Source organism: Acomys minous (genome assembly GCF_964271855.1).
Source record: "Acomys minous genome assembly, chromosome: 6".
NCBI classification, from domain to species: Eukaryota; Metazoa; Chordata; class Mammalia; order Rodentia; family Muridae; genus Acomys; species Acomys minous.
Genome location: NC_140487.1, coordinates 53,395,140 through 53,410,608, shown reverse-complemented (window position 1 = coordinate 53,410,608; position 15,469 = coordinate 53,395,140). Strand labels below are relative to the sequence as shown.

The window sequence follows — 15,469 nt, the reverse complement described above, 5'->3', positions numbered from 1 at the left end:
TTCTTCAGTAAGGCTGGGCACAGTGCCTTTGTGTGTCTATACAAAGTCACCTTGTCCTTGGCCAGAGTCTGCGGAGCTGATGCTCATAGGACTGGATGGTGGCTTTAGCTTGGTTGTTGAATGTTTTAAGGTATTTTCCAAAATCCTAAATCTGTGCTGTGTTGTGATTCCTTGACTGTTTCATACAAAACAGTCAGCATTGTACAGTTTGAGCCCAATAAGGGAGCAGTGGGCAAGGCGTACAAGAAGGAGGCAAAGCTGGTGATGGAGTACCTCAGCGCCTGTGATGAGTGCTACATTACAGAGATGGAGCAGCTGCTGAACGAGAAAGGGTAAGGTGCTGGGCCGCTTCTTCCTGGCTCCAGTGCAGGCTGAGAGCCATGCAGACGAGCGGTCTCAGAAGAACAGCAGGAACAGGTTTTTTCCTAGAGTTCCTGGAGAAGAAATCACTCTGACAGGTGTCAGAGTTAGATTAGAAGCTAATTAACCTCACTTAGAGGCATGGAGTACTCTGGAATCATAAACATAAATATAGAAGCAACAGAGAGGAGTCCTTAAAGGAATACAACAAAATCCAGCACCAACAGTATAGAAGCTATAATAATAGAAAATTACTGTACATCTGTAAAAGCAGTGTTGTGTGACTCCTGATGAGGGAAGTTAATTAAAAGAAAGACAGAAAATAAACATAACTAGTAAATGCATTAATATAGTAAGACTTGTGAATCTGTTTAACATTATCACGAATATATGAGAAGGGTCGGAGTGATGGCTCAGCAGTGAGGAGCCGGCTGCGGTCCCTCTCTGCCCTCCGTTGGCACCAGCCCACATGTGGCGTATATTCACACACGTAAGTCTGTAATAAAGAATATAAGGGAGACTGTGAACTGTCGCAAGAAACAGAAGTACAAACACGAACACCAACCAGAAGGAACCTCCGGTTGCTGCCTCAGTATATGAAGTAGCAGTGGATTAAACAATGCAGAGGGATTATTAAACCTAGGGACACAACCTCAGAAGCTCTCCGTGGAGCATCGAAAGCAAGGGGGGGGGGTGTGCCACGGAACAGTGCCACACAGGTGACATGTGTGATAGTCACAGTGTGTGGCGCAAACATCTGATGATGTGGTAGCAAGAAACAGTTTCAGACTTAAGGGCTTGACCCAGGCAGGCTGAAGACTCAAACTGCTAAAAACCTGGAATAAAGAGAAGAATCTTTAAAGCAGCCAGTGGGGGAGGAAAAGAGTTATTATGTGACAGCCAAGAAAGAAAAGAGTGGTGCAGAGGTCTTGTCAATGATAGAAGCCATGGCACTGGGTGAGGTGTCTAGAGCCAGTACAAACATGCTAGACTCATAATGCTGTCACACAAAGCAAAAGCATCATGATACACGGGGTGCAGATCTCCAAACTGTAAGAGCTTTACCAACAGAAATGTATGGTGAGTGTAAGTCGTGCTGTAAGGTCTTAGGAAGACACTGAGCGCTGGAGAGATGCTCAGTGGATAAAGTGCTTACTGTGCAAGCATGAGGGTGCAAGTTCCATCCCGACCCCCACATAAAAGCAAGGCTTGGTGCAGTGCATCTGTAACCTCAGGCCTGCGGGGCAGATTTCAGGGCCTCAGAGAAGACAGTCCACTGAACCACTGACCTTAATGTATGCCCACATGGACAGCCCCATAATATGTTATGGAATTTGTGTATGGAAATAAAATGCATGCCAAAGAAAGAGTAAATGTATGGGAACCCTCTGCTATAAAATAGACAGAGTGGTAGAGTCCAGTGAAGCGCGGGCAGTAAATGGCAGGACTGTTGCCTATGAGGAAAGCTCACAGATAAAAACTTAGACATAAAATACAGTTTCCAAAACAAAACCTCTAGAAGACTGAAAAAGAGGAAAGTGAGAAAACAATTGAAACACAGAAAATAAGATGAGATGACAGATATGTACTAAATGGCATTGGTTAGCATGAAATAAAGTGATCTAAACTGGGTGGTGGTGGCGCACACCTTTAATCCCAGCACTTGGGAGGCAAAGACAGATGGATCTCTGTGAGGCCAGCCTGGTCAACAGAGCGAGTTCCAGGGTAGCTGGGGCTATCCTGTATCGAAAAACCAACCAACCAACCAACAAAACAAACAAATAAATAAATTGTCTAAGCACTAGAATAAAAGCCACTGATTGTTAGTCTGCTTCAGAAGTTCCAGCCTGGTATACAGAGCGAGTTCCAGGACATCTAGAGCTATGACATGGAGAAACCCTATATCAAAAAACCAAATAAATAAATTTAATTTTCTAAGCACTAGAATAAAAGCCACTGATTGTCAGTCTGCTTCAGAAGTTCCAGGCTTGATTAAATGTGATTTGCACTAAACTTATTTTATTGACAATACAAAAATAGGCTTAAAAGTAAAATATATATATATATATATATATATATATATATATATATATATATATATATATATGCCAAATGTTGGAGCAAGTGACTATTTTACTATCAAAGTAAACTCCAAAACAGTGGAAATTAGGTCAAAGAATGGCATTTCATTATAAGAACATGTTACCCAAGAGGTGATGTCATTCTTAAATAGTACACAACTGAAGCTAGAACTTACACCACAAAGCCGAAGAGAAACTAGGTGACTCCCAGTTAGTGTAGATTTCTACTGTTGCTAGGTTGGTAGACTGGGCGGCAGCAAACAGTAGGAATTACAGACACATCCTATTAGTAACTGAGTCTTGCTATGTGTAGTGCAGTCTTTAAAATGCACTGGAACGCATGCCGCTCCTCCTGCCCCTCTCCAGCAAACGATGTTGGTTTGTGTTTTCAGGGAAGTACGTTTAAACACAATAAAAATACTCAAATGAAACAAATGCAAAAACCACATACAAGAGACCACATTGGGCCAGCAAACGCTGAAATATTTTGTGGCTGCTCTTTTGCTAAAAGGTTGCCTCCCAATCCTGTCATAGCCCAGTTACACATAAGCCTAGGAAACACACTTTATTGTAATGGAAAGCAGATTAATTGTCGAGAGTGAGGGCACAGAGGAAAGCGACTTGGAAACTTTGACGTTGTCATAATGGTTGTGTGTGTACCATTTGCCAACAAATGTCAGCATGATTGCCAGACCCACTGTTGCGCCTAATCTCGAGCGGTGGTTATCTTCTTGCTAATTCTAACTGTTCTCTGGGTGTTTGCTACTCTGCCTTTAGACTACTCACAGAGCACATGACACTGTATGTATACACACAAACTTCAAAGCAGTAGTTATAGGAGATCAGTGGAAACATCCAGATGAGGCAGAAGAGTGTGACTGCAAGAAACCTCAAAGGGAAATGGTGACAGGTGCCCCCTATACAGCTTTAACAGCCACATGAGGACTCTCTTTCCTACTCCTGGCTGCCATCAGGGCACAGAAATGCAAACTGGCCTTTATAACGGGAGAAAATGTAGAGCCCTATGGAGTGCCCTTGGTAACCTGTACCTGATCTCAGGACATATGGCAATCATGGGGGGAATGTTTTGTACTCAGAGCAAACGTCAGAAAACTTGCTTATTGATATTCAGTTACTGTATTTTGGGGGTTATATTTGCTGGGATAGTGTGTAAAACAGTGGTCATTTTACCTGCAGAGCTATTTCGGACAGATCTGATTACTCTAAAACAATCGTCTTTGCTTTGCTTTGTTTTTTATTTTTTTACTTCTTATTTTTTATTATTTTTTAATTATTTTTTTAAGTTGTTATATTTAATCTTGACTTCAAGATCAGAGGAATTTGCCATTAAGTCATGTGTAAAATTGTATAAAATAAGCCCCACTTTAGAGATCTTCTCCAGGGTAGTTTGGTGTTGTCGTTTGGGTGATACTTAATGTGGTGGTTCTTAGGAAATGACTGACTTGACATGAGCTGTAGAGAAGACCAGATTGGAGTAGCATTTAAAATGAGGAGTGGGTCAGCGTCCTGGAGAAGGGTATGTGTTTTAACTACAATATAATGAATTTTGTCTTTTTGTCTGTTTGTAGGGAATTCACTGTTGAAACTGAAGGAAAAACATTTCAATTAACAAAAGACATGGTCAGCGTAAAGAGATTCCAGAAAACACTACACGGTAATTTTGAGAGCAATAACAAAACAAGCTGAAAACAGCTATTACTCCCGAACTTTAAGAAGTAACATAAGAGTTTTGTGACACAATCTTTACATCAATTTTGAGGAGAGAAGCAGCTTGGTAGATAGGGTAAAGTGTCCACGTGGGCATTTTTCTCTCTAAGGATGCTTGTGCTCACACTGAACAGTGACGGTGCCTTTGTATTTCCAGCAGCCTGAGGTGCATAGGGTGAAGTCTCTGAAAACATTACTACTTTTAGGAAAAAGTCTTTTTGTTAAGTAGAAGGTACTTTCTTTCCTCTGCCCTACATTGTTGGTTTTGCTTGTTTTGGTAAAACAATTTAAAGAGAGTTCTTTTCCTTTTAATACTTTTTTTTTTTTTAAATAAAGCTAAGGATAGTGGGGTTTTTGTTTTGTGTTGGTTTTGGTCAGGCAGATTCTAGAGTAGGCCGTGTACCTTTTGGAGCACACATGAAGGTTACTTGGATCAGAAGTAGGGCTCCTAGAGACTGTTGTAGATGTTTGAAATGCTCTAGGCAATGGACAGGTCAGACCTGGCCTTCGGGTAGAACAGGACAGCCCTTGGGTCCCAGCAGCTGCTTCCAAGCCTTTGCTGTTTCTCAGATGCCACAAAGGTTGGGCAGAAAGAGAGCCTTCCTTATCTTTCTAAAACGCTCTATTTCCCCCTGTGGTACTAAGTATTGAACCCTGCAGTGTTGTACATAGCACACTTTCCTCCTCTTCCTCGTCCTCTTTTCCTTTATAATGGTGTGTGAATCTGTTCTCACAATTTATTATGCTGGTGATGCTGATGATGTCTGGCAAGATGATCATCATGCACTCAGCCAGCGTGATGTAGCTTATGATGAGTGAAGGAGAAACTAATGACTGCAAGTGTGTCATAACAGTGATTCCAGCACTCAGGAGGGAGGCAGAGGCCAGCCTGGTCTACAGAGCTAGTTCCAGGACAGCCTAGGCTACACACAGAAACCCTCTACCAACCAAACCAAACCAAACAAGGCAGCAGCCTCTTTCTAGCACAGTTTGTTGTTGGTCCTGGTTTTCTCATTATGCACAAACCAGGCGTTCGCCAAGGCCTAGAATAGTGCTTCTCCATGCAATAAGTCACTAAGGCCAAAAAAAAAAAAGTCACTGAGGCAGTTCCTGAGTGTAGCCTGTAGGAAGAGCTGTCGGGCCCTGTAGAATGTGTTTGATGAGATGCTGTCCCTGAGGGACATCTACTTCCAATGTCACCTGACCTAAGAGTTGAATACAGTAGTACCAACTAGGTCCTACCTAGTTGTCCAGGGCTGGCTTTAAAGTTGCTCTAGCCCAGGCAATTCTTAAACTAGTAATCCTCCTGCCCCAGCCTTCTGATTATAAGTTTGTATCAGCAGGACTACCTTAAGGTTTTTGATTTTGTTTATATGTTTGCTTGTTTTATTTCTTATTTATGTGGGTGTTTTGCCTGCATGTATGTCTAGGTGCCACCTGTGTGCCTGGAGACCAGAAGAGGACTTCAGATTTCTTGGAACTGGAATTAGAGGGGCCCGTCTAGAACACCAGCTCCGTTTTTATCATATGTGCATAGAATCTTAGGTTGGATTAAAACTTCGAATCTTAACTTCCCCCTCAGAGGAATCCTGTTTCCTACCAGCACATGGTTCTTATGAGTGTATTCGCCCTGCTGTACAGGGATCACAGCCCTTCTAGGATAGTTTTAGTGCAGAGGATTATTTCAAGGCTGATTTGCATAATAGGTTCTTGAGAGACTATTGCTAAATTGTCGCCTCTTTTTGCAGTGGAGGAAGTTGTTCCGAGTGTCATCGAGCCCTCCTTCGGCCTGGGCAGGATCATGTATACCATATTAGAACATACATTCCATATCCGAGAGGGAGATGAGCAGAGAACGGTGAGCTGCCCCTGGACTGAGCTCCTTGCTGTTATTTACTGGTGACGTGCGCACTCAAGCAGAGCACTCTTGCAGTCTTGCCTGAGCTTCAGCATGTGCAGGTTACTCTGGAAGCCTTTGTCACAGCTGCTTAGTGATGTCTGCACCAAGATAGTATCTCTGGGGAACTGTTGTGTTGGTGACTGACATGGTTTGGCCTTTTGCTTTTAGAAAATTGAGGAGATCATTTGGCTAGACTACCAAATTGTTTAGTGGACAGCACCTGGGGCAGAGCTTTCTGGCGTTCAAGCACTGAGGAAGTAGAATTTTATAAAAAGCCTCTCAAGTTTTCTCTTCATGTGATGAGCCTGCGTCTTGGCTCCATGCCTTCCATTCCGTCTCCTCCACCTTGTGAGCCTTTGGCTTTGTCATCTCACTCTGTCTATGGAACGTGTGTTCCTGAAGCCTCTAGCAGATTTCCAGGAAAATAATCAAAAGGCTAGCTAGAAAAAAGAGAGGTTCTGTCTGTATATTACTGAATAAAGAAACAGTCTCATTTACACACAGTCCAAAGCCGAGCATTTGTGTGGGATATCAACCTGCAGTTCTTTGCAAAGCAGTGAGGCTTGAAGAATGAACTGGTGAATGCTTGGTTCCAGTGTTCTAGAAGGTCTGACACACAATTGTATTATGTACGTAGCTAATAAAATTGTCCTTCTAATCTCTGCACTGAAGTTGCATATTGATTCTCAGCATGAGCTGTTCTTCATGTGGCAAATAATAAGCCCCTGGCCCAGGTAGCAGGACACCCGTGTAGCCAGAGTCCATTGCAAGGAGTGATGGTGTGCCTAACTGACGGTGTTCTTTAGATGTCAGCTTTGCTTCATGTTTTTCCTGCTTATTTTTCTAATAGAAAGGTTTTTAGATTTTAAGAAAAAAATCTTTGGCTGTTTCTTTGAATTGAACAATATTGACATAACTAGAGCTTTAATAGACATTTCATAAAGGCTAATAAATAAGAATAAATTAGTCATACTGTTATGAATTTCATACAGTCCCTTCATGAAGAGAAATTTGATTAGGCTGTGGGAAGCCAGAAATGTTTCTGGATTATTAGCACCTACTTACTTAGTCCATTTGCCTACAAAATTGGTATGAAAACATTTCTAGTGAAATAAAAAAAAAAAAAGAAAAAGAAAATCTGTAAAGGCAAGTTCCTGCTTCTCATGGTGAAATAGGATTATAACAAGTTAAAGGAGGGAGTTGGGGTCTGCACACCCTGTGACGTAGAGTTTTGTGTTGCTGGGTACAGGATCTTTTATAGCAGGATATTTGTCATTGCCTGCCACCAAGGGGTAATTAAGCTTTGTGCTGGAGCTGGCCTCAACTCTGTCACTCAGTGGTTTAGTGGGACAGATCCACTCCGAAGTTGCATGTTCTTGCCTTCAAATGCACAAACACTATTTCAGAAGTGCCTTCAGCTCTCCTTTCCAACCCCAGATGGCCAGCTGGCTTGCCTGCTGCAGAGCATCTGTCCTGCTCAGGAGGTTTGGACCGTTCACTCCCTATAGTGAGGGAAAACGTTTTGTACAATGTCCTCTTTCTGGGTTAATTAACATTTGTCGTTGTACTTGGCCACTAGGGCCCATGGATTCTTCTTTAAAGAACTGGTGGGTTGGGTTTTGGCCCTGCCACGTGTTATTTAATTCTCTGGGAGGTGCATCAGGTGGTCCTCAGAAAGAAGTAAGGCTTTCCTTTACGTAGGTCACCGAAATAACCACCATGCATACACAGTGGCATTCAGGATGCTTTCACATCATTCAAGTTTAGTATCTGTGAGCTCAGCAGAGTGGGGAGTAGAACCCCCTCTTAGAAGCAGAAACAGTTCAGAGAACTCGTCATCAGGCTGGGCCACACTCAGTCTGATGCTCTGGTCCCGGGTCCCCTGGCTCCCCTCCTGTCATGCTGATGGTCATACCCACTGCTCCGATGTTCTTACAGTGAAGTGGTCTAAGGTACCTACTGAATATAATGCTTTGGGATATTAACAGCTACTTATAAGCTAACATTTGAATTTTTTTCATTTTAAACCATCTAGTTCTTCAGTTTCCCTGCCGTGGTTGCTCCATTCAAATGTTCTGTCCTTCCACTGAGCCAAAACCAAGAATTCATGCCATTTGTCAAGGAATTATGTAAGCAAATCCAATTGGGTAATCTCCATGGGGATACTGTCACAGACTCAGTTTTACAGAATGTATCATTTGTTCCAGTAAAAGCATAGATTGAATATGAATAAATGGGATCCCGCCTCTGCTTGTGTTTCTAACAGAGTATACTTGCTCAGATGTTTTAGCATTGGGTGACTCAGGAGCAGATTTAGGATTTCCTGCTGCTCTTACAGACTTTGGTACTCTCTCCCCAAGACCCTGGTGGAATGTAGCGCCCTGCCGGATCTACAGCACAGGAAGGGAACCCAGGAGTGCTAGCCCCTAAGTTTCAAAAAGGGGGGTGCTGTGGGAGCAGCTCAGGACCATGCAGACTGAGGTGGCTGCTCCCACCTTAGCACCATCCAGCCTCCTTCCTGTGCAGCCGCGTCAGGCGTAGGTAGCAGTGATTGTCTGGGCTCCCGCAGGGGACTTAGTAAACATCTGTGCACCTGGGTCTTGCTGCTCTCTAGTCTCATGGTCCTTTGTATTTCCTGAGTCCTGTCTGAGTGCATTCTGATGCCACTGAGCGCTTCTGCAGTATTTCACTCTTCTCTCACTTTGTTCTCAATAGCGGAGGCTCTGACCAGGAATGGCGTGTCTCATAAAGTAGATGATTCCTCTGGGTCCATTGGAAGGCGCTATGCAAGGACTGATGAGATCGGTGTGGCTTTTGGCATCACCATTGACTTTGATACAGTGAACAAGACCCCACACACTGCAACGCTGAGGGACCGAGACTCCATGCGACAGATAAGGGCAGAGGTGACTGGCCTTCTCTTTGTCACATTTAGTCTTGGACATGTTCACAGCTTCCTCCAGGCTTGCATTGGGCTTTGATGCATTTATATTCTTGGTCTTTTTCTCTTTGTAATATTAATGATGGGTTCGTATCAGACAAAGCCCAGATTCCCAGAACTGTTTGGTTTAATTATGAAACTACCCATTAGCAGTTCTCTAATATTGTATAGACATCTGGATTGCTCTGTGCTCCTTTTCCAGCAGTTTGTTTTTATGGTTGGTTGTTTATTGGGCAAGAGAAATGTCATCCCATGAGGCTGTTGCCATAGTTTTATTGGCAAGCTATGGGGACTTAGATGTCTTACCATTATATTTCTGTAAAAACGTAAAAATGTGTGAATAAACTTGTGTTATTCCATTGGAGATGGACTATTTCTGTAATTATTTGTAAAGAGAAGGGAATAGTGGGATAGGACAAGCTCAGGAAGGTGGTTGAGTGGTACAGGAAAGGGCTAGGGGGCTGGAGCACTGTCACTGACAATTGCCTGGCTAATTTACTAACTTATTCAGAGTACTACTAGTATTCAGCTTTATATAATAAGGAAAATAGAAATAAAAACTGCTTTTATCCGAAAGGGTTCACAGTCCACTTCATAAGTCATGACTTGTCGTTATACACCAGCCCTGGCTACTCTGGACTGGCATTCCCAGTGGCTGCGGTTCTCAGAGTGAGTCCCAGATCAGCCTCAGCACAAGCATTTCCTGGGAACCTGTTAGAGCCGCAAAATCCCCACCCCTAACCTGCTGACCCACTAGCCAGTGGTAGGAGAGGGAAGGGCAGCCAAAGGGTTGAGCAGGCTCTCCAGATGTTGCTTGTCCATGCCCAGCCTTGTAAACCACTGCTGTGGCCACCGACACTTGCACATGGCTGGGCAGCAGCTGGCCCTGTGCTGCACTTCATAGACTTGATGAAATACAGGAGTTAATGGGAATGAAATAACTCTAGACGCAGAGTGGGAGGGAAGATGAGTGCTGAGCTGTTTAGGGAGCTTAGTGGACGGACTAGAGAGCAGAGGCCCAAGCCTGGGACGGGATGAGCACAGTTAAGAAACAAACACAGCTTGTAAAGGGACGTCATCATTATGCCCATGGTGCTTTGCTCTGTCCTGTGTAGAAGGGCTCCTGAATTCAGGCCAAGTGCTCTCTTCACAGATGTAAAGTTGGCTAATGCTTGGACTTCTTTTCTCTTCCCAGGTCTCTGTACTGCCCAGTATGGTACGTGATCTGGCCAATGGCAACATCACCTGGGCTGATGTGGAGGCCAGGTACCCTCTCTTTGAAGGGCAAGAGACTGGCAAGAAGGAGACAGTAGAGGAATGAGCACAGCTGGCAACATGTGACCACCTGTGTAATAAATATGTCATCATGTCCACCACACACAATTGTGATGCTTCCACAGACGGTGGTTTTCCTCAGTGGCTGCTTGATTTTACCCCCACAATTAAAGTTGAAGGAATTCTGAACCCATTTATAATCTGTTGTGCTTCCATTTTCTTAGCAAAGACATTTCTCTCAGACATTTGGTTAGTTGTACTTGTGTGTAATGCGGTACATCTTTAAAAACTAAGTTTTACTGGGGTGTGATTTATATACTACAAATTGTTTTAAGTGTACAAGTTAGTGTGCTTACAGAGTTATAGCCACAGTACGACTTTAGAACATTTATAGCCAAAAGACTTCTTACACCCATTTGTCATAAGCCGCCTGCCACCTCAGCTCCCAGCAGGCACCAGTGTACTATCTATAGATGAGCAAGCCATGCTCTGTGCCAAAGAGGCCTCTGTCTTCAGGCAGGTGAGTGGCTCCTGGGAAGGGAGTGGATGGAGTGGATGGAGAAGGCGGTGCTAGGGTAGGGTTTCTGTCTACTCCGTGGCCTCAAGTCCTGGCTTCCTTGGGAGTTCTTGAAGTCGCTGGGCTCTTGAGGCCAGAGGCAACCCACCTTGCTTGTCTGGCTCAGCAGTTCCCATTGCCTTGATAGTGGGCTTTGTAGTTTGAGCTTTGTTTTTTATAAGGTGCTTTGCCGCTAATATATTTTTTGTGAAGAACACAGACACCTAAGGAACAAATAAATTCAAGGAAGTGGGAATTTGTAGAATTAAGGCCTTGTCTGGCTCGCCAGCTGTTGCCTATTCAGGTCTGGGACTGTTGGCCTCTAAGGGCCCCCCGGGTTCACTTACTACCCTTGATACGACACTGGCCACAGTGCTTCGGGCGGGCAGTAGGGACTCGGCACAGATCCTGGATTAGGGGGATTAGGGCTTGTTTTCCGGATTGAGACTGGAGCTTGGGGTGCTTGTGCGTGTTAGGGAAGCACTGAGCTGTACAGCCCAGCCCCTGCCCTCAGCCTTGAGCTTATGAACAGATCCAGTTGGGAAGAAATCCTTCTGCCAAGGCTGATGTGTGTTCTGTCTGGGGCTTCTCTGAGCACTTGTTATTAAGTTAGAATGAACTATACTTTAAGTGAACTGCTCGTTGCCCAGGGAGCCCTGTCACCCCGCATCCTTTGTATATCTCTAGCCTTCTCCTTTTCTTCTTCCCGTGAGCTTCACTTTACAGCAGGTTTCACCGTGGCAAAAACAGTACAGACTGATGAGCTGATTAGTGTGGGAAGATTTATTAAACGTAGAGTGGGATTTGCCTACCGTGTACCATAAAGGGATTCCAGCCAAAGCTAAAGCTCTCGTCTCTGTTGGGCTTGTTCTTCCTGAGCTGCAGTCTGCATGAGATCTGCAAGCCTGCCGGTCCTCTCTGCTCTGCCTCTAGGTGTGTGGTCCTCCGCAGAGAACACATGCCTTCTCCAACGTGGGTTTCCCCACTGAGGAAACAGGCCACATCTCTGACCATTGATTCCTTTTGCACCTTACTTGACTGGACTTAAGCACAGGTGTGCAAAGAGCTTATGTTCTAAACGAACAGGCCTTTTGCACACACATTGCTGCTCGTGCCCAGTGGTGGTTTAAAACCCACATATTTCTGGCTTGATGGTCTGTAAGGCTAAAATTTAAGGAAAAACGTTTTTGTCTCAAGGCTGCGTATCAAATGGCAAACTGAACATAGCTAGATTAGCCTGGCTCAGATGTCATCCCTCCCTCCCAAGCAGTGATGAGGTGGCTCAGACTAACTGGTCCCATGAAACGTAACTCACTAGTTGAGTTCTTTACAGCTTAGGTTGGACTTCAGGATACATGGCCAAGTGTAACATGGAGTGGTGTTTAGAGAATGTGCCCGCCTTCTGCAGGAGTTTGAACACCTTAGTGTTACCTAAAAGCTGGAGTAGCAAAGCCCTGAGTATAGGCGGGCATTCCAGAAAGGGAAGCAGACGAATCTTACTAATGTAATGAGATGGTGTTCCCAGTTCTTGGTGATGAGAGCAAGGTCACTCAAGCATCCATTCTTGACCTTTATTTACAGTTGCGTTGGCCTGTGTAATCTCAGTGAGTGAGGCTTTGTAGAGTGTATGCCTGAGTATCAGAGGCACTGGAGGGAAAATTCCAGTTACTTTTGGCCCTATTAGCTGCCCCAGAATAAACCCATAAACTCAGTGTGACAAGGCTTCCCTGGTCATGGGTGTAATGGGTGGGGCTGAGGTGGAGAGGTTTTAAGAAGATTACCACACGGCTCGCACCCTTGTTGAAAATCTATGTTTCAAGCAGGTGTTTGGGACATTTGGCCAACATGGGCATGAAATTGAATTGAAGATTCAGTAGCTAAATGGATGAATAATCATGCTCTGCCTCAAAATTCACCTCCTGTTGCCCATCCAATAAGTCTTGGTTATTGGGCTGCCTCTGAGCAGTAATCATGTTAAGACCATGTGGATGGAACTAACGTCTTCTCCGGAAATTAGGATGCTGATCTCAGAGCTGTAGCAGGGTTTGCCTGAGAGGAGCACCCTGCGGCCCCACTGTCCTGCCTACGAACCCCTCCCCAGGTGGACGTGTTGATGAACGCATATTTTCAACTCCATTGCCTCAGGTTGTGGTTCTCAACCTTAAACTTAAAAAATACTCCCTTCTGGGCCCCTCTTCTCATCGGGAAGTTTGCTATGGTGGGGTTTGAGCATCAGTGTTTGGGAAGGTCCTTAGGAGAACTGCTACTTACTGCGGTTGCCCTAGGGAAGTTTCTGGATTTGGGAAGGCAGGACTCCTGACCAGGGTGTCTGAGATCAAACTTCATAAGGACCTTGCATCTAGTGATGCAGGAGTGTGGGAGTGGGGCGATAAACAGTGGGATTTAGGTTCCCTGACAGCCTTTCAGAGCTTCATCCTTGCTGGGTTGGAATGGTGGAGTCAGAGAGCAGAGAGATGGAGGGACATGTGTGCCAAAGCAGCTGCACCCCAGTTCTATCCCAGCATCCAGCGTGGCTGCCCCCCTTTAACTCTCAGGCCCCCATTTCAGGCCAGGAAGAGGAGCCCAGCTCTTTACACCAGACTCGGCACATGGGAGCCAGTCTAGACCTTCCTCGGCATTTGTTAGCTCCTACAACTAATCACCAACACTTAGCTGTAAAGCAGTTATGCTAACTAAGACAATTTAGGCTAATTAAAAGCATTCTTGGCTCATCAAACCCCACTGCTTGGCAACCAAGCGCATTAATTGACAGCGAGATTAAGTAGAATAAAATTGCCGATGGGAGGTACTTGACTGGCAAACACTTTAAAAAAATTCACCCTAAACTTAACATTTTGGGGGGCTGCCATTCTGAAGCCATCTTGCAAATTCACGTGTTCCATTGACCCATCATCCATCTTCAGTAGTGACTCTCATGCCTCAAGAAGACCATTAACCCACCTATACCCCAGATAGAGAACTGGGCCTCTTCTCCCCACCTTCTTAGCCACCACTCTGTCTTGCCCCCATCAGCACCATCTACCTTATTGGAAAGAGTTGTCTAAATTCCTTGTCACAGTCTGTATCACACAGTGGCTAACGTCCCATTCTGCCTATAAGCTCAAGGCTTTTCATGTCCCTCTGAGAGGGACACTGTATTTTACCCATCTCTAACTCACTACCACCCTCCCATTTGTCCTTTCATGCCACCAAGCACCGTGTGTCCTTTTTTTGTCATCACCACTGCTGGGATTTTACACTTGAACTTACCCAAAGGGCCAAAGCATTCAAAAGGAGAAGCAATGCCTAATAAGTCTGACGTTGAATTTGGTTTACTTTGAAATGACTACGCCTTGCATATCGTACACCTCAACCTTAGCTAGAACTCAATTCTCCACCTAGCAGAAAGCCAGAAGCTCCTAGACAGATGATCAAATTTAGTGAAGACTGCTTTTTAGGGAGTTGAAATTTCATTCCCTCAGAAATCCCTAGCTGAAGAAATTTCATTTCGTTGTGAACTACAGACCATCTTTGAGTGGACATCAGGTAAGCAATGTAACTAGTGGGCTATTTTTGTTTTTTTAATTATCATAAAATTAAGGCAGTAAATGTAAGAACCTCTGAAATGTGTGCCCTGAGAAGAGAGGTTCTGTGTAGACAGTGGAAGACTGAGGTCTGGGGACCCCAGAAGCAGCAGATTATCTGTTAACAGGACTGGCTGCTTGAGGTTGGACGAGATGTGGCCTTGCCTGCAAGCCCTTGCCAGGTTGGGCACATGGGTACAGCACACTGAGTGTGGTCCCTGAGGAATCTCTCTCCCTGACCTGGAAAAGTAGGGCCACCTGGTGCAGTAGATGCCAGCTGATACTGTGGTTTTGTGGGGCCTTCCAGAGATGCTCAGGTTCTTGTGGCCAGGAACAAGAACTTGGACAGTTGATTTGAACTCCCTCCCCCGTGCCACCTATCCCCCCATCCAATGTCAAAATGCCACACCTATGTTAGAGTCCATTGGCCTGGTTGGTGCATCAAAGCCTCAGTGATTGTGGAGAGCTGAAACCAAATTGCCATGACCTGTCTTTAGCTTCCTACATGACCATTTATTGCCCACCTCTGGGTTTGACCTAGCATCCTTCCTTGTGACTTGGGTAAAAACCTTTTTTGGAATGTACAAATCCCTAGCTTCCACCAAAGTCTAAGAGTGTTGTCAGACAGCATCTGTGGCCTATAGCAGACTTTCCTGACTTGCTGTAATCTGCCTACCAGGGTATTTCCACCTATTATTTTTTAAATTTAATTTTATTAATTTATTCATATTACATCTCAATGGTTATCCCATCCCTTGTATTCTCCCATTGTGTCTACTATTTTTAAAGTGCCTTGGTTCATGAATTCCCTTTGCTCTGTCACCATGTTGGAACATGTTTTGCTGTTACTTTGTTTGGTTGGTTGTTTTTGTTTGGTTGTTTGTTGAGGTATCAGGAATCTATGTCCCCGCACCATGGCCACTCATATTTGACTCCAGAATAAACTGTAACATTTGTGTTGAGGTGAGAGCTGTGTCTGTGTTAAAAACAGACAGGTGGTAAGCAGCTGCTATGCAGAGATTGAAAAAGATCCATCTCTAAAGA

General features: G+C 44.5%; 1 protein-coding gene across 1 annotated transcript in view; it reads left to right on the top strand.

Annotated features, from left to right (window-relative positions):
* GARS1 (glycyl-tRNA synthetase 1) overlaps positions 1-10,478 on the top strand; it is a 41,183-nt gene extending 30,705 nt beyond the window's left edge. Inside the window, exons 12-17 of the mRNA XM_084787792.1 lie at positions 188-332; positions 4,031-4,116; positions 5,918-6,027; positions 8,105-8,198; positions 8,785-8,975; positions 10,206-10,478. Coding sequence (XP_084643918.1) covers positions 188-332; positions 4,031-4,116; positions 5,918-6,027; positions 8,105-8,198; positions 8,785-8,975; positions 10,206-10,331 — 752 coding nt within the window. The 3' untranslated portion in view covers positions 10,332-10,478. The remainder of the gene's footprint in view (positions 1-187; positions 333-4,030; positions 4,117-5,917; positions 6,028-8,104; positions 8,199-8,784; positions 8,976-10,205) is intronic.
* Positions 10,479-15,469: the final 4,991 nt, after the last annotated feature.